We start from the raw sequence: 19,125 nt of genomic DNA, 5'->3' as shown, positions 1-19,125 counted from the left end.
TAAATTGCACACTCAAAAAGTTTCAATTTGAAAATTTGTTTTGACTTCAACTTGACATTGATGAAGTTCAATGAGCTTAACTGTTTACAGATCTCAATAGATTTAGGAAGACAAAATTCCTGAAACACTTTAGTTTATCTCAGAATGTGAGTGAACTATTTACTTTACCTTGAAAGCACGTTTAAAAAAAATCATTACATAAGAAATTTAAGAAACATGTAAGAAACTTCTGATAGAAAAATGGCCAGAAAATTCGACTAACTGCCTACCAGCACCGGACCTTAGTTTCTTATAAAAAAGTATATTTTGTAATGTGGCTTTGCTACTTTGAAATGAAAGTTTATTAAGTTATATAGGCATTCATTTATGGAAAATATTTCTGCCATAAAAGGTGGATTCAAACCGTTGAATGTTTTATAAACTTTTATTTCAAGATAATTGTTAATATGTGGAACCAAATTTTTAGCCATTGTAAATTTGTAACTTGATAAGCAATGGTGGCGAACAATCGTTATTTTAAGTCTTAACAATGCTAAATTTACTGCATTTTTTGGGTGCAAAGTTCCTGATAAAGCTTTTCAGTTCTGACAAAAAACTTTTCCAAATTTTCTAGTTATACCAGCAGTTGTTTAGAATGTTGCAAAAACGTTAGAACCAATTATACAATGGCTATGTCAGTATTCGTTTTCTCTCTCACCTTAAATGTGCTTTGAGGTTCACTTTCCTCTTTACCACGACTTGAGTCCGTAATGAGAAAAACAGATTACCAGGAGTATTAAGGGGAATCGCATGCCGTAAATCTACGTTGAACATTCAAAACTGATTGTGAAACCATAAAAATTATCTTCTGTTGTGATTTATGTCCTAAGGTACAATGCCTCTACTCATCTCAGTCCGTCGAAGTCCGATGATAAAATTCCTTCTCTGATAAACAAGATTCAGCATCCCTCAGTTACAAGCATTTGTCTGAGACTGTACTGTTTATCGAGTTGGCTGACGCCAAAGAACAACAAACGTAGGACCTCGAGGGCATGTTCACGAGGACGTGATTTCAATGGCTTTTGGCTATAAATCTACATCTCTTATCTTACCTTAAATTGACGTTTTAGATTTGAATTTCCATATAATCTCTGATCCTCCTTAAAATAATACATATTCTTATGTACGCAGAGCACGAAATGAATAGAAAGTAACAATATTAATATAAGCGCCTTTGTTGTATTAATATTTTTTGTACAAAAGATGAGTTAATGGGTTGTGATGAAAAGAGCAAGGAATAAAAGTGTTTGGCATGGCATGGAATGAAGTAAATCATTTTCAAAGGCAAGCTGATAAAATAATGCGGGAAAGCTGAGAAAATCGACATGGCTTAAAGAAGGAGGAGAGACACGGCTAATAAAAAGTTTGGAAGGATGATGTGGAAATGATACTGAAAGCTATTAATGCAGATTTTGAGGGTAACGAAAAAGGGTCTGGGTAGACTATATTAAATGTCTCTAACACGTTTAATTTCTGTCAAACTGTTTTCATTCAATAACAGGCCTATTTTTTAGTCTGCAAAATTTGATTACATTGACGATTTAACCTTTACAGAATCAGGGTCAATTATGAAACTAAGTTCATAAGTAAGTTTTTAAATGAGGAATTTTGGCCCGGATGAAGTATAAGCAAAGTAGGATGTGTAACAAATATGATGAGATGTAGCTGACTTGTTTCACTCGATGAAGACGAATTTTTGCAGGGTTTGGTATCAACCTTTTGCTGCAGTAAAAGATAAGCTAATGAAATAAAACGGAATTTTATGAACAAAATTCCCTTAGAGTGCGGTGTTACAATCCACTGAGACTTCTACCGTTGCTAATACCAATTTATAAAATGTGATACATAAAGTTTATAAAGTGCTGGACATCTGTTAATGTGTACCCAAATATAGAAGGTCTTCTCTTTCGGTCAGAGGTATTTCTGCAGTTTCCCAAAAACTGATAATGACAAACATTGGCAGTCAACAGAATGTTGTGATAACACTTTTTTTCACAAATTTTATCGCAATAAACTTTTCAGTATGAAAAAGCAAAGCTTTGTTTCTGCTGATGGGATTCTCACCCGCTAACACTTTTTGTGAGCGCCTTAGACCCGACAAGATTTCCTTTTTCAAAATATAAGCTATCGCTTTCTGCTTTCAGCGATGTTGAGTAGAGTTTCAACAGAATCAAAAATGTTCAGCGGGTCGACTCAACACTTCTGTTGTTAAAGGTGTTGTTGAGAGATGTTGAGAGCATTTTAACACCCCATACACATAATGTTCAGTCGGCGCAAGCGCACTAGACTTGGATTTTGCGCGCCAAAGAAAGGCTTCAACGCGTCAAGATCTTAGATCAAACCAAGAAGTTGAGAGAAGCTTGATTTTATAAATCGTAATGGCACACCATGACAAACGCTTGGAAACAGTTGGCAGTGAAAGCAAATCGGATGAGATAGCAATTCAAAGCAAGTTGCAAGACCAAAATCCGAACCTTAGGAAATCATCAGGCAGCTACTGTTAAAGCAAAAGAGTCTCCAAGTTCATCTTCCAAACTTGTCTTGGATCTCTGAGAGTCCGAAGTTCATCGCTCAACGAATGTTGAGTCGAATTGTTGAGAGCATTTTAACACCCCAATTCAACATCACTAAACATCACTAAACATCACTGTACAAATGTGAGCGATGTTCAGTGAAATCTTGAAAGCGTTTTGACGGGGCTTTATAACGGTTGCAGTCGTGTCTATGTAAACAGATGTGTTGCTAAGGCTGTCATGATACTCTTCTGAAGAAGTCTGTTCGCCAGCATTTATCTTACATAGAATACCCATTTAACATAGAAGCAACGATAAGCTAGTAGGTGCAGAATTATGTACAGAGGTCCTGTTTGGAGGAGAAACACAAACAAACATCAAAATTCAAGACAACAGAACTCAAAATTACAACCCAGTCTTACTAATCTCAGTTTATTAATTTCAATTTACGAACAAATATAATGGGCCAACCATCGTCAAAGCATGCTAAAACTAAGGATTACTTCAAATTCAAATGAACTCAGATAGCTACATACCTCAAATTGCGTAAGTATGACAACATCAACCTGCCTTTCGTATATCCTTTCCAAGTAAAAGCAACGGAAGAACACATATCAAATTATCAATAGAGACACCTATCACGAGTTACTGCTAGCAGAAGTCTAACGGTTTTGGACAAAAACGTTTTATTGACTCCGCCCCTCTCAACTTTAGGCCCAATGAATCCGTTGAGCGTACAGAATAAAGCTTTGAAATGAGCAGTGGCCCACAACTGGCCTGAAAACAAAGCGAGCCATGATATCTTGCCGAACACCAGTAGGATGGGAATGGTTTTTCAGCGTAGGGATGGAGTTGGTGGCAGTTGCGGAACCTTTTAACAATGTGTCATGCCTTGTTAAGTTAATGAACATTTTGCTCGGTTTCAGACTTTATAGAACCAATGTTTTCAAAGTTTTAGTATTGTGATTAATAGATTTTGCCATAGACCTTGCTCGTTGGCTAGGAAAGTTTCATAAAAGGGGAAAATCTGACACTTTTTAAAACATTGATAATGGCACTGACATAGACATTCGAATTCTTCGACTAGAAATTTTATCTTGTACGATAAACAACTAGTTCTGTGTTTCTTCATAATAATGTAAAAACTTGAGGTTTGATTACCAAACATGATGTTATTGTTGTGAACGTCTTTTATCACATCCATCACAATTGTTTGTTTGTAATGTGAAGGTTTGTTCATTTGTTTCGTTGTTTAGTTGTTTGTTTATTGTCTATCAGATCCCTTTAGAAACTACAGAAACTTCCATTGCTTTGAACTGTCTCCTTGAAAGCTCTCTTACTTCGACTTTGATATTGTGTGAAAACATCACTCCATAAAGAATTCGCAAGATGAAAAACACGATAAATTGATAACAAAATCGATCTTTCCTCCTCTTGTAGTCTTCCCTTTCAAGCTCTTGTAGTTGTAGCCTTCCCACTGTCGGTAAAGAATGCCAATAGCAACACATTTTCCATACAAATAAAACATGATTCAATAATCGCTCTTTGGGTTCTTTGTTGATCTGCCAATAGTTGATCTGACTCTGCATCAATCAGAAAAGTTGCTGTGCTGTAGTTTTGTTTCTCGTTTCTTTTTTTTTGTTCTATTGACTTCTTCTTTTTTTTATTCTTAAAGTTTATATTTTGTTATAAAAATGCAAATTGTCCCATTACAGTCTCTTGCTATAGAAATTTTAAATGGCATCTGAAGACCTTCTCTCCGCGTTGTACCATTTCTTTAAACCATTATATTGTAATTTTACCAGATAATTTGAAAAATATACTTGAAGATTAAACTGCCAGATCCCGACAGCTTGATTACAGTTTGATATCCCGACAGTTTGATATCCCGACAGCTTGATATCCCGACAGCTTGATTAAACTGCCAGATCCCGACAGCTTGATTACTCCTCTTTTGTCTCTGCGGGGGAGAAGACTGTCCACAGAAACAGAGCAGTCAACACAACAACATAACAACAAAATGGCGGTGACCAGTGGATCAGGAACAATACTGTTGCGAAGACCTCTACCACCACTTCAAAAGCCAGACAAAGGGGCTAATGAAAAGTCTAAGAAGAAGAAAAATGTGGCTGCAGTAAATGACGCAAAAACAGAGCAAGTAATTTCACATAAACTTCAGGAACAGCGACGAAATAAAAAGAACAACCTCAATGATTCCTCAAAGGTGAGTGCGTAGAGCATAAACAAATAGCTATAACAATTGGTAGTTTGTTTTAGAGCTTTTTCTACAGCTTTACCAACATATACTAAGACAAGTATATTTATTGTAAATCAATGTAAAAAATCCTATAATGTTTGATAACATTCATCGACACAAATTGAAATTTTTCATCGTCACTGCAAAGTATTTGAAGGGTCCCCTTTAATAAGAAACTAAACACACATGTGATGAACAAATTAGCAATTTTACAAGCAAAGCTAGCAAATCTCTGGAGTGCCTGAGACGAAATTTGTAAGAAAATAACTAGCATTTAAAATCACAAGCCTGTGAAACACTAGTCAGATTAGACTGGCTGGTTAATTCTAAATTTTGTCTCAGGTTAGAACATTTTGCCTTTCAAAGCCATAGTTTTACTGAGTTTTGTTTATTGAATGATGCATTCATATTTCATTATAGGAATCCCATCAGAGATTGGAGCTGTTGTTTCTGAACCAAAAACCAAAAGGAGCTGATAGTTTTCCATTTCGAAGTCCAAAGAAGCCCTTGCAAATTGACTTAAATGCTTTCATTGATGACTCATATGAGCCACCACCCCCTATTTTTGAACTGGATGACTTTATTTTGAAGCTGGAAGAAGGCAGAGGAGAAAAGAGTGGCAATGAAAGGCAGATGCATGTTATAGAGAAGCCACTGACTCAATGGCACATTTATACAAAGAATGAAAATGTTACTCAAAAGATAGAAAATATAGAGTTTAGCAGAATTGCATTAGATGAAGATGGTTTGTTTCACTCAGTGTCTTTGTTTTAGCTTTAACTGTTGAGCAGATGGCAGTGAAAAACATATTGTACCAGAATATCTTTTTAAAAAGGATCAAGTTAGGATTTGCTGAGCATGTTCTCTCATGACCTCATTAAATAATAGCATCAATATTCACTTATACCCTAGGATTTTAGTTATCTTGACTATTGTTACCTTAGTTGACACCTATTAAGCTCATTTGTGACCAATTTGTTGTATGCAGTTCTTGATGCTGTACACAGAGCTTTGATGACAGTTGCCTGATAGGGTCATAAGGCTCATTAATAGCAGCCTAGAGCAGTATTGTTTTATACACCAAGATATGTACTTCATGCTTATTATATGCTCTAATATTATATTCTATTTTTGTTGATAAGGAAATAGGATTGGGAAAATTTAATTAGAAAAACTGTGAGTGAATGACACAACCCAGGCAGGACACAGCCTTGTAACCAGCAGCACTGTGCATTGTTGTTATACCAATTGAGACCAGTAATAAAGGAGGGCTTCATAAAATTTTATCTATAGTAATATAATTTTTTTGATTGCCTGCTCCATTAGTAAGTGATGTTTTTCCTTTTAGTGGATCTTCCTAATGTGCAACCAAGAATTCCATTTAGACAAAAGCTTATTGGTGAGTTACCTATCTAACCTTACAGTTACCTTGGTAAATTACCTTACATAGAATTTGGTCCCACCCGAACTATATTACTTTGGTAATAATAATCATTATTACATCAGTGACAAAAAGTATGGGGCTTGTGAACCATCTGCCTCTTCAATATTTTATGGAAGTGAAAAAAATGTCTTTCCTGAAACAATGAATCAAGAATTGTCTCATGTGATGGTGCTTACAAGTTAATTACTTTACCATCTTACTAAACTTAGCATAGCCGTTGTATACATATAAAGCTATCATTTTATTTTCTTGTTCATGAAAACAATAATTTTTTGTTGAAAGTATACTAGCTCTATGAGTATTCTTGGTTATTGAAGTTAGTTGTTTCTTTTGGTTATCAATGTTTTTACTTGAATCCATCTGTTTTGCTGTTTTTTTACAGAGGAAAAAGCATACAATTTGGAAATGTATTCAGATGAATACTTTGAAAATCTAAAGAAAGCTTTTGGTTCTAAAACACGATCCAGATTGGCAGTTGTTAGACCAACATACCTAGCTCAAAGTAAAAAACTTTTTGTTGGGGAAGATGATGCTTTGTATGAATCTTCATTTGATGAAGAAGGCACTGTGTATAGCAGGGAGAGTCTTTCACAAAGTACAAAAAGGACAGTCAGGGGGCAAATAGCTGTAGATTCTCCATCTCATTCCAGCCACCAAGACAAGTAAGCTAGCATTCAATGCTCTCAGCTATACCTTCTTGAATAGGGGAGGGGTGCAAAAAATATGATATTTGATCAAAGACATATCTACCTTTCAGTACTTTTACTGACCAATTCATAATTCAAGAAGGCCACACCCCCAATGAACCCCATCAGATACACCATTTATCATATCATTAGAAAATTAAGGGGCTCTACAATAAGTAGTTAACATGCGACAACTAATTCAAATTGAAGAAACTGGGTACTTGGGCAGATGACACCTCGCTATTTGCATTTGTGTTGCTCATTTGAGAAGCATTTATATCTCATTAACAATACATTTTAAAATTTAAAATGCTGAATTCTAATATTTATCCCTTTCATAGTTTATCCTTTATAATCTTGCAATCAATGCAAGAAATGCATTCTTTGACGTGAAGAGATTTGATAGATCTCCAATATAGGACTGCTGTATTTGTTCATCTTTGCAGCTACTAGTAGCAATGAAATTTATATAATTGGATGCACCTTTGAAAGCTTTTAAACTTAATTCTGTTTCATAAATTGGTCTTCTGAATTTCTGCTGTAAGAATTCTAAAAGATGCAAAGAGATTTTTGCTGTTTCCCATTGGCACAGTTCAATTCGCATCTAGGTATTTAATTTTTGGCTAGTGATAAATTTTTACGTGGATTGGTATTCTGTCCAATCTTTAGGGTTTAGCAAATATTCATTTATTCATTTTTAAATTTCATTCTTTTTAGAATCAAAGATGAGGAATTTGATCAAGAATTATTTCTTGTACATTCTCCTCCACTGTTTTTCCAAGGAGAACGTTCTGCTCGAAGTCCTTCACCATTTGGTGCGTAATCATTCATTTATTGTTAAGCCAAGCAATGAACTTACTGAAGTTATGATGCTTTATTTTTCTAACTTGCAAGAAATTTAGATTTCTTTTTAAAGCTGTTGCCTAGATTTTTCAAAATGCAAAAGAAAGAAAGTATGCTGGATAGGATGCCCGCTGGATTTGGTGAATCTTGCAATGAATTTAAATAAAAGATAACAGAAAGAACAAAGCAAAACAACAACAAGAATCAAATGATTCTTTTTAACATACAAAGTAGATGTGTATTCGTTTGTAATAGACAGGACTTGATGTGTCTAGAGAAAGAATTCAAAGAAGGAAAAATCTGCCCACAACATTCAGCAATGAAATGAAACTTAAAACATTAATTTTGTTATAAATATGCATTTTTCAGTATCATAAAATTTTCTCTTTAACTTGTTATACCAAATGACAATTGTCGTTTCTGATTCAAAATTATATTATTTTGCATATTATTTTCAAGATAAAGGAATTTTGTCTTTGTCTAGATCCTGCTGAAGGTGAAGCTGTTGGCAGTGGCGAGCTTGCAGTGCTTGAAAGCCTTGCCCATGGAGGAACCAAACTTGTCTTGAAGGTGAAAAGAGACTCAAACTTATAAACTCAAAGTTTAGTTTTCAGCATTACAGTATGATGTTTTATAAATGGAAAAAATTATAAAATCAAGAAATTTTCTGTAACTAGCACAACATAGTTACGGCATAACAAAAGTTGTGTTGATATGTATGATGGTTGAGTAATTCAACCAGTCAGATGGAAACGATTTTGCTGAGAACATCATTGAAGAAACACGCAGAAAAGGTGTTTAGATGCGATTTATGATTTTTAGAGAGTTTTAGGGGATATTTTATACTCTTTATTATATATAACGAACTTTAAGATTGAGAAAAAGAAGTCAATAGAATGAACAAAAAAACAAACAAATGACAATATATATATTTCTCATAAACTACATGCTTTCAAACTCACATGAAAATCCTCTATGACTTGCTGTCCGAGAGGACTCTTTGGCATTGAACAAACACCTCTGCTACAATAGACATCTGTTATTATACTGAAACCTTACATTCTCTTCTTGGAATTACCTCTTGCCAATTCAAGGCCACTAGTTTGGTTTGTTGCCAGTTTTGGTATGTGGCAGGCAGAACGTAGAACGGTTTTCATTCAAATAACTTCAATTCATTAATCATTAGATTGCTAGTTTCATAGAAACAAAAGATTCTATTCCATATTCAACATTTATTTCAACATTTATGACTTTCTGTTGCAGGCGCATTTTATAGATCGACTACCAGATATAAGTTCACTTTCAACAACTTTGGTGCATATAAATCTTTCTTTCAACTATTTCACGGTAAGTAACTTTTATTAGTTTCCTCGTTGTTCAATGATTGCAGCTGTGTAAATTTGAAATTAACTTAAGTGATATGAAATATTAAATGTGAAAATTTCTTTCAATATTTTTCTGTTTTTGCTTAATTCTGAGAGACATGCTTTAAATATTATCCTGCACAAAAATCACTAAGCTTTGATGATCTCACTCTCTAAAAACTAGTTCAAATATGCTTTAGTCTGAACCTTTATTTTAAATACAGAAGAATGTTATATTGGAATTTAGTTTGTTGAATGGTTTGATAACATGGCATGTCAAGAAAGAATTCAATATGGTGAAGCGGAAAACTCTTGATGAAGCGTTACCGCAAAATTTGTTTCCAATAACCTCTAGCTACATAACGTCAGTATAAGACACTTGTTGCAATGATACAACGAAATTTGTCAAATGCTGTTAAAGCTCCTTAACGTGTTTGCTGTCACCAATACCTGCAAACATTGCTCTTGCTATTTTATCATTTTGCAATCGAGAGTCACAAACAATTGCGTCAGGGATTTTTGGCCTAGAAGCAATATAGTGCTTTCTTTCCTGGTAACATAAAACCAATAGTCTTATCACCGTCAGAAATGATTCAAAAACGTATCACGACTTAAGTTTTAATTTTCTCCAAAACTCATTTAATATTTGTTGTTTTAACTTTACATGACATCAGTTGATTGCTCTATACGTGACACCTCTGCAAGCTGAGGCAAACGGCCTAGATGGGTGTAATGGGGATCTACTGATTTTGCAAAATTTCCTAGAAATTTGTAAATATAACACCTTTTCTGTATATTTTTGTGACACCTCATACTTCTATCGGTAATCTCATAGCTCATTTGCTACTTTTTCATTGTTTCTCCCTCCTGTTCTAAGATGAAATTCTGTCATCTTTCTTTTTTGGCAGTTAGGTGAAACGAGTTCTTGAGAGCAAGGACATACCATCACGCTTTTTTAAACGTTGAAATTGTTTTGCTCTTAGAACAGTAACCAGCCAAATTCCTCTTTCTCTGTTCTGCAGGGATTGCTGGTACTGTATCTGAAACTGTAGCGTCTTCTAACTCCATATATGATTTTAAGTTAATTCCCCTTACCTTATCAATGGAACTGGCGAGTCGTGTGGCATCCCTAAAGTTCATTAAATAGTTCTCTTTCTGAAATAAATCTCTTTCTGGACTCAGACGTTGTCCTTTTGTGTAAACTTTCAGCAAAAAAGACTAGAACGTCGTGATCTTCTGTATCAGGGGAATATCTATACAAATATATAACACTGCACCATTATCATCATGTGCAAAAACGCCAGAAAAAACTGCTTCCCACACAAGAAGCTGCAGGCTTGTTATGATTTTCTGGCCTGCAACAGTCAATTTTTCCGACCCCATTGACAAGGAACTTTAGATATGGATTTTTTGGAAGTATTAATTTTTTTGTTGCAAGATATTCCGGTCAAGCTTTTTTCCATTCGTTCATTAGACCAAAGTCTTTTCATTGAAATTTTCTCGAGCTGGTTTTGTCCTTAATGCATGGAGCAATAATGTTTCTTCGCCTTTCCATTTGTGCGGGTAATCTGTTTTAACGAACTATCTTAGTAGGTGTGCAAGACCAAACTAATTACAAAAACTTCCCTGTAGACAACTCAACTTTATCCAGGAAAATCTTGGAAAGATCTTCAACATTCTCAGCTCACGATTAATTAGGAGCAATTCGCTGAACATTAACCATCATATCAGTAATAACATTGCTTTCCACCCTTTCATCAGATCTGATTGATTCCATATTTTCTCTTTTTTACACAACTTTTTTAGACTCTGCCATAGCTGTCATTAACCTTGGTGTCCAATCTGCAAATTATTAGAATTCGACATTAAACAATACAGGACAAGCTGTACCTCGTTGGCCAACTATTTCTTTCAAATAATATTCGCAACTAGATTTACAGAAAAATTCATGTTTACTCGTTTATACAATTTCTTGGAGCTCAATAAAGTCTTATATAATCTTCAGTTTGGTTTTTAACTTCATCTTCTGTAAAGCACTCTCTGATCACTTTAAATAAGTTTTGTTAAAACACTCTCGATATTAAAACTTTAGATGTGGTATTTTAATCATCCTCGAAAAGCCTCTAAAAGCTTCAGTCACCAGATCCCTGTCATCAAACTTGAGCATTATGACATTCAATGTTTTGCATGGCTTAAGTCCTACCAGAACTGCAGAAGTCAGTATGTATCTGTGGCTTTTTTACTTGTGGTGTACTACAAGCCTCTTCCTTTTGTCCTCTTCTTAAATGATATTCCAAGCAAGTCATCTTTATATCTATTTGCCGAAAATACACATATCTAAGCAAACAACAAGAAGTGGTTTGCAAGAAACTGAAGCATGTCAAAATGTGGCTACATGCAAATAAATTTGGATAACATGTAGACAGAACAACATAATTGCTTTTCTTTCCGGCAAACTTCATTGGATAAATTTGTTAGCCTTAAAGTCAGCAAAGAAAGTGTCAAGCAGGTTTAGTAGGTCAAGCTTCTTAGTACTTTTTTGGATTAAAATTTCAACTTGAAAGTATCACTTGAGTCAATTGTTAAAGAAGCAAGCACGGACTTGTGGAATATGACATTTATTATCTTCAGTTTCTTTACAAAACTTCTATTTGCCTCTTTTCTTTAATATAGAAACATAGTTTATGGTCTTGTCTATAACATGCATACGAAATGAAATTAATAAATTTTATCAAGCTAGCAATCGCCTTCAACAATGAGTCTCCGTTCTCAAATAAAAGTTTATTTGATAATACAATTTTTTTCACATCAATCAATTTATGATAATGAATTCTAATTGGTTTGCCAAACGTTTTTACAATAGGAAGTTTCGTTTCCTCGACAGGGAGAGCTCCTTATTTAAGAAATTTTTTTCAGTCATACCCTTCTTTCTGTTATCTTCCTGTAATCAATGTTTTTCTCATCTTGGAAGATTTGTCATTGCAACTCAGCTACTCAGTTTTTTATATGAAGAGGGCATATAGTGGATTTTGCTTTAAGCAAGAAACTGTTACCGTGTTGGGCCTTTCTTGTAGTTTTCGAACGGAAACAATGTCTGGATTTTCCTATAGTTTTTGAATAGAAACACTGACACAAAGAATGAAGCTCTCATCCACTTTTTTAATATGTTCAGTCATAGCAATATTCAACTTAAACATGATGTGTCTGAATCGTTTCTCGATATTTTACAACGCCACTAAATTGAAACGGAACATCTGCAACTGTTCGCGAAAATTCCATCTGCAAAACAATTAAGACTTTCTACTTACAATCCAAATGTAATTCCCAATGGAAACTAGGCTCATTATTCTTTTGTTTCAAGCATGAGCACACAGATGTGTGAATCACTGATTACTTTTCGCAGCTCTTTTCGATCCACAACTCGCGTAAACCGATTTTCATATGCAACATTTCTGTTTCGTATTCAGGATTTTGATGCTTCTGATGTGATCATGATGCGATTATGACGTGATCATGATATGTTTTTGTATTTTCCTAGTTATTGCGTGAGACTCAAATATAAAAACACTCGCTCAATTCGAATAACTCTCTATAAGTAAGTACTTGGCTCAGTGGTGACCGCCTAACTACTCTAGTGTTGCAGTGAAAACAGCATATAATGAAAAAGCAAGCAATGGGACATACGATTATATTTTTAAATGCCTAGGCAGTATTGATCATTTTTAGCAAATGAAGGGCTGTTATCCGTCAGAGAGCCTCAATTTTCAAATGCTGTGGTGCAACCTTGCTATCTGTTGTATGCTTTTTTCACCGACTGCCGTAACCTTAACTTTCAACCTTATAAACGTTGTTTTTATTTACCAATTTCATCATTTACAAACTATTCGGTGGAAAAATAGTTACTCTGTCATTGTGGCATCTTGATGTCTCAGTGCTCTTCCAGCATCAATTTTTAAACCTACACACGTATTGTGTTGCCTATTCAAGTTTTAAGCTTTGGACATATTTTCATTTGTGATTCACATTTCAATGCAGGATATACCAGAGGAATTATTTGAAATCCCTCAAATAGAGACACTGAAGCTAAGAAATAATCCAATGCAAGAAATACCTTCAGGTAATTACAATGTTTTGCGTGCATTTTTCAATGAACGTACAGGTGGAAGGTTATACCTAAAATGATCAATGTAATGCAACATAGATAATCCAGTCTTGGAATTCAGTTGCCCTGATAAAATTAGGACCTGAAATATGCTTTTACTTTCAGATAAAAGAGTAGGCAACGAAATTGCTACGCAAACCACAGTAGATTTTCCATTATTGCGGCTGGCTGTGCAGACCATTGCTGGCAACTTACCTCCCCTGAAAGCTAACTTTATTTTCAGTTCTATCTTCTAAATAAGATATTTCCTTTTTTCGTGTCCAGCCTCGAGAAGTCTGTTTTGTTACTACTTTGGCTCCACGGTTGCTATCCATCCGAGCAACGAGTCTGGTTCACACGCTTTTAACGATTTTGGCAAACTATTAGCTCCAAAAGCGTGTCTTTCCCGAACTGTTTTTCTACTTTTGTTTGAAAAAAAGGCAGCTCTTTGCTTTCCGTTGGTTTGAAGAAGCAGAAAAAACAAATTATCTGAAATTGTTTATGTTCTCTAGGGATTCAAAAGCTACAATACTTGAAGACGCTGGTACTGTCCTTTTGTTGCATATCCTCACTACCACAAAGGTTTGTAATAATGTATGCTCTTGTGTTCCTTCAGAGCTACAATGCTTGCCTAAAGTCTTTGAACACCAACGGGGTTTTGTGTCCTTCACATCGGCAGCTTTCCCTCCTTCTTTTCAAACAATGATTGATTATTCTTCATGGAAATTTAGATACGTATTAATGCAAGTAAGAAGGTATGAATGCTTGAATCAAATACGTATTTCAATCGGCAAGTTCAATAGCCTTCAAATGTATAGAATGTTGAGAGATTTGTAATAGGCGAAGAAGAAAATTTGCTGAAAATAAAGTTAAGCATTTTATAAAGTTTTTAATTCTATCTTGATATGAGAATACAGAATACTTTTAATATTCTGTTATTTTTACTTCATTTGCAGCCTATTTCAACTTGAAAGCCTCCAGAAACTCGACCTCTCTTACAATCGAATCGCATTCATCTCAGAAGAATTAAGAAACTTGAGGTAGATAGATTGGCATTCTTGTCTTTACTATATAATTTCTTTTATTATATAAACTATATAACTCAAACTTTTATGAATTAAAAACAAAACTTTATTGAATCGGTTCAATAGATATGGTTTGCAAGGTGTTCTTTTTCGTATGAGCTTTTTTGCCCTCCATAGCATGTCTTCTACATGCAAATATATCTACAGAAAACGTCCAGATTTGTTTCTAAAACTTCAATCCAGGAACTTAAAACCTAATTTGAAGCACATTTAGCGCTTAGAAGCAGCTAGTGTCCAACAGGGTGGTACGACCTCTCAATGACATGCTTCTGAACTTGAAAACACCAGCAGCTGTACGTGAAAATTTTTAAAGAATTAGCACAGCTGTATATTTGAACCTAGAATAACTAGAATGTTATTTCAGCCAAACGTCTGTCTGAAATTGTTCTTCAAATCGCTTCAAACGAACCTATAATTAAAGTTATATTTTCTTAATGTTTTGCTTGGTATTTTGTTCTTTTGATCTTTCTTATTTCTTATGGGCTTTGATCTGACGTTTCTGTTTGTCAAGGAATGCTTTCTCTTGATATTTTTTTGGGTTTTGATACGTTCTGTTTATGTAGATGTACAATGTCTTGCTATCAAGATCTTCCTCTTCACGGTGCTAATGATACTTTAACGATGATCAATACAACAATCTTAGATGGATTAAAGATTTTCATTCTACAAATCGCTTCGTTTCCTGGCTGCTGATTTCTAAGTTTAAACCTATCTTGTCTTGTTTCAAAAGACGTGGAAAGAACAAGCAAACTTGTTGCTTTAATTCTGCAGAGGGCCAACGGAAAGAAATGCCGTTATTTCCTTTTTAACGTGTAATGTCAAATAACAAAATTGCTAAACGAATTATCAATGTTTGGGAGAAAAGTTTAAATAAAAAGAGTGAATTTAAATCAATTTTCTATTAAAATTACTGTCCAAAGCGAACGAAATTTATTCCAAATATGCCTGTGCATGATTTTTTTATAAAACAAATGGGTTTGCAGAGGAGATATTTAACGAAAGTCGAGAACGATACGAAAAAGGAGCAAATGGTCGTTAAAACGTTTGCCTGTATTGAGGAATAAGAAAACAATTTCTTCTACAGAATTATCTTTATGTTGTTCATCATGATCTTTTTCTTGTCAATTGAGCTATAAATATTTAGTCTTAAATATCTTTGTCATTATATTCAAATATTTAAATACTTTGAAAAGCACGCCTTGCTTTTCTGCGTCATTTTAAAAAAGATTTTTTACAAGTAGCCGATATTGTTCAAATAGTTCATAACTAAATGATGTCTTAGCCTTGAGCATATGACGTGTCGCTCATGAGGTCCTCGCTCACAAATGGCGTTTCGGCGCGTGCTTTTTCCCTGTTTGTTCTCGTGCTCATCCTCTGAAGCGTTGGAAGCTTTTCCCGATTGTCTGCTGCGGTGAAAACTTCGTCGAATGGCAGCCTGAATCTGTGGCAATGTGATCTCTGAATACTTGGTCGCTCGCAATCGGTAGTATGTCTTCTGTGACCGTACTGGCAGCTCAATATTTACATTTATCAGTTGACTACAGTCATCATCGTCTTCAAAAATATGAAGAAAGTCGTTATTTGTTATCTTACTGCGGCACATTCGTGTGCTTTTGTCTGATTTTAAACTGCAAATTGATTCCAGCTCATTGAAGCCAGTCGTCGTTCTTTGTCTTTTCCTTAGTGGTAGCATGCTTCCGATCACCAAATTCGCTCGTCCGAGTCTGTGGTGAAATCGTTCTGCTCTCTCGATAATGCTTGTTCCTGATTTCCTTGGAATAATTCATAAGCCTTCTTCAACCAAATGCTGCGCAGGTGAAACTCGCTGCTCCCCTCTTACTTCCTTGATTAAGAATTCGCTGTGTGAATAAATCAGTTCCTGTGCTGATCGCTCACAAAGCTTAGCGCTCTTATTATACGCGTGTTCTCACCAGGGATAATTCACAACAGTCGTTATCATTAACTTTAATGATGGGAACAAGCCACTTAAAAGGTCCTCTAGCGGTAGTTTTGGACAATTTTTTCCTAGGTTTTGTAAATGGCCATTGCAATGATCCTCAAAAATCATGACCCCTGAAGTGTCAAAAGTTCTAAGGGGGGGGGGGGCGATTTTGGTAAAAATTAGTGACTTACTACTATTCTATAACCTTATTTTTATGCAAATGCTAATACAATAGACCGTTCCTCTAATTACGTCATGGCGCAATGCATTCTGGTACTTGTAGTTAAACCTGCGAACATTTGTTTATGTTTTGTACGGCGATCAGACGAAGTTCTGTTATTATTCAACGCTCTTTGCTCGAATAATCAAACAAATCATGCAGAAAGTGGTTCCGACGGCAATTTGACAGCGAGCAGCGATATGATAAGGCCTAGGCCAAACGAACGGAAAAGTGACAAATATGGGGACCAAGTCGAAAATGCTTCTAGTATTATGTAGTTTTGATTTCGGAAGGGGCTTTGAGTTGCCAGTTACGCTTGTGCCATTATTGTGAAAAATGTGAAAATGTTCAAAATTGGATGGACCAAAACTGTTTTCCCAAAAACCTCTAAAAAACGTTTGTACCAGAGCTTGCTTGAAAGCAATTTGCAAGGGTTATCCACTGGTTTGGATTTATTTTGATTTTTTAAATCAATTTACAAATACTATTCATTGGTGGGGTTGGTTTTGAAATGGGGCGTAGTCCTGAAGTCATAGTGACATCACCAAATTCGTTTCCTCCAAAATTGAAAATTTATCACATTTCATAGAATCTAGAGTTAGATAATCAGAAAGATGGAACAAACGTTCAGTTCACTTGGCAAAAAGGGACAGTGGCTTTGCAATTTTTCTACATTTGGCATAATCCTTATCCCTATTCATTTGGTTTAGATGAACAAAGACATAATACTAGATGTTTTCAATTGAAGGACAAACCTTGGCCTTCACAAGAAATAACAGTTTCTCCCAGCAATATTTGGCTTCACGAATACCGAACATAAATATCGTTCTTTTCGTAGTTTATATCCATGTTTTCTACTTCTGCCATTGTCAGGCGTTTGGCTTTTTGAGCAAAGAGCGTTGAATAATAACAGAACTTCATCTGATCGCCGTACAAAACATAAACAAATGTTCGCGGGTTGAACTACAAGGAGCAAAATGCATTGCGCCATGACGTAATTAGGGGAAAGGTCTATTGCTCACTGACTTCCATCGTTGCTTCTACGTGACGTATTTTGCAGGAATTTGAAAATATTGAACCTGGAAGGGAACCAGCTGACGTCATTGCCAAGGGGAATCATCTTGCTCAATCTGAATCTTCTCAAAATAGCCAATAACTTCATGCACCCTCTTCTCTGGAAGTTAGCAGCTCCTCCCCAACCACAGGTTAGTATTTTTCTGAATCAATTTCTGGTCAACGAATTTTTGACGACAATATGATTCAGGAGTAGTCTATTACGCTCATAATAACTCATTGAATATACAGTACATTATCAATAAATATATTTTACGATTAAATTCCACGCTGTATATTCGGAATAACTGTGTAATCAATTTCCTTTTCATCTTTAAGGCGGACATTGTTTTGGTATCATCTTCACAGAAATTAAGATAATTAATATATCTTTACGATTCTATTTCAATTCCCTAGCATCTATTGGAAAGCTGTGCAACGTATCTGGCACAAAAAAATTTACATCTAAATATTCATTCAAAAGATGTGAAGCTAAACAGCTTAATGAAATCGTAAGTATTATATTATATTATATTATATTATATTATATTATATTATATTATATTATATTATATTATATTATATTATATTATATTATATTATATTATATTATATTATATTATATTATATTATATTATATTATATTATATTATATTATATTATATTATATTATATTATATTATATTATATTATATTATATTATATTATATTATATTATATTATATTATATTATATTATATTATATTATATTATATTATGAAACGCTAATTCATCATATCATGCAAGTCATTGTATTTTAGATCATCAAAGATCCGTCATTTATTACCTTACTATATATTCCTCTTGTAATATTCTGATATTCTGTTTGCTGTTGTACTGAAAACGCGCCTTCAGTTGATACACTTTTTTCAGATTATCACCATGTGACTTTTGCGGTGGACCAAAATTTGGACAAGGTCTTCGAGTTATTAAACCAGCTGCCGAGCTATTTGGTGTTAAGAACCTTCCAATTTTGTTCTACGTTTGTTCGCAAAATTGCCGAAGCATTCTACGAGGATCCACAGAACTTTCTCTCTTCCCAGAATGACAGAAACTTTTCGCAATGAAGTATATTTCTCCACGTGATACTTTAAGTGGAATACGTCAATATGTTTTCGTCCTTTGTGTATACGGTCTCCATTAATGACAGAATATTATAATTAGAATATATGTACACCTTTTGCACTTCTTTTCTATCTTTGCTGTTTTTTTTCTTTCGTAACAGAAAGGATGAATATAAGTATATGTTTCTTAGCAAATTAAATAAAAGAATTCAGAGAATCGCGTATTTTGATTGAAAGAACTTCAGCCGACAGGTTCTTATCGATGATTATCGGAAAGTTTTTACCAAAAATAGTCTTCTCTGTCACGCGGAAATATCGCTTAAATTTTACGTTAGCAGTGAAATAAGATAGTAACAAGATAAAATAAGTTCCTTATTTTATCTTGGCAGTAGTCATAGTTCAGTGAAAAGTAAAATATTCCAGCTCAGTGACAGA

At 34.5% G+C, this 19,125-nt stretch overlaps 2 protein-coding genes across 2 annotated transcripts in view; one reads left to right on the top strand and one right to left on the bottom strand.

The window, feature by feature from the left end:
• LOC135691539 (uncharacterized) overlaps positions 1-1,003 on the bottom strand; it is a 48,149-nt gene extending 47,146 nt beyond the window's left edge. Inside the window, exon 1 of the mRNA XM_065209412.2 lies at positions 698-1,003. The gene's annotated coding sequence lies outside the window, so the exon portion shown is untranslated. The remainder of the gene's footprint in view (positions 1-697) is intronic.
• A 3,518-nt stretch (positions 1,004-4,521) lies between these two features.
• LOC135691538 (uncharacterized) lies at positions 4,522-18,807 on the top strand. The gene is made up of 13 exons (XM_065209408.2): positions 4,522-4,776; positions 5,230-5,554; positions 6,158-6,208; positions 6,636-6,915; positions 7,657-7,754; positions 8,267-8,352; positions 9,046-9,129; positions 13,182-13,263; positions 13,800-13,869; positions 14,244-14,327; positions 17,595-17,739; positions 18,005-18,099; positions 18,500-18,807. The coding sequence occupies exons 1-13, from the start codon at positions 4,573-4,575 to the stop codon at positions 18,672-18,674; spliced, it is 1,779 nt and encodes a 592-aa protein (XP_065065480.1). The 5' UTR covers positions 4,522-4,572; the 3' UTR covers positions 18,675-18,807.
• The last annotated feature ends 318 nt before the right edge of the window (positions 18,808-19,125 follow it).

The sequence above is a fragment of the Rhopilema esculentum genome, chromosome 13 (assembly GCF_057945365.1).
Source record: "Rhopilema esculentum isolate cy_ngs chromosome 13, ASM5794536v1, whole genome shotgun sequence".
Classification (NCBI taxonomy): domain Eukaryota; kingdom Metazoa; phylum Cnidaria; class Scyphozoa; order Rhizostomeae; family Rhizostomatidae; genus Rhopilema; species Rhopilema esculentum.
The sequence above is the reverse complement of the archived record's forward strand: the minus strand, read 5'-3'. Positions and strand labels throughout refer to the sequence as shown.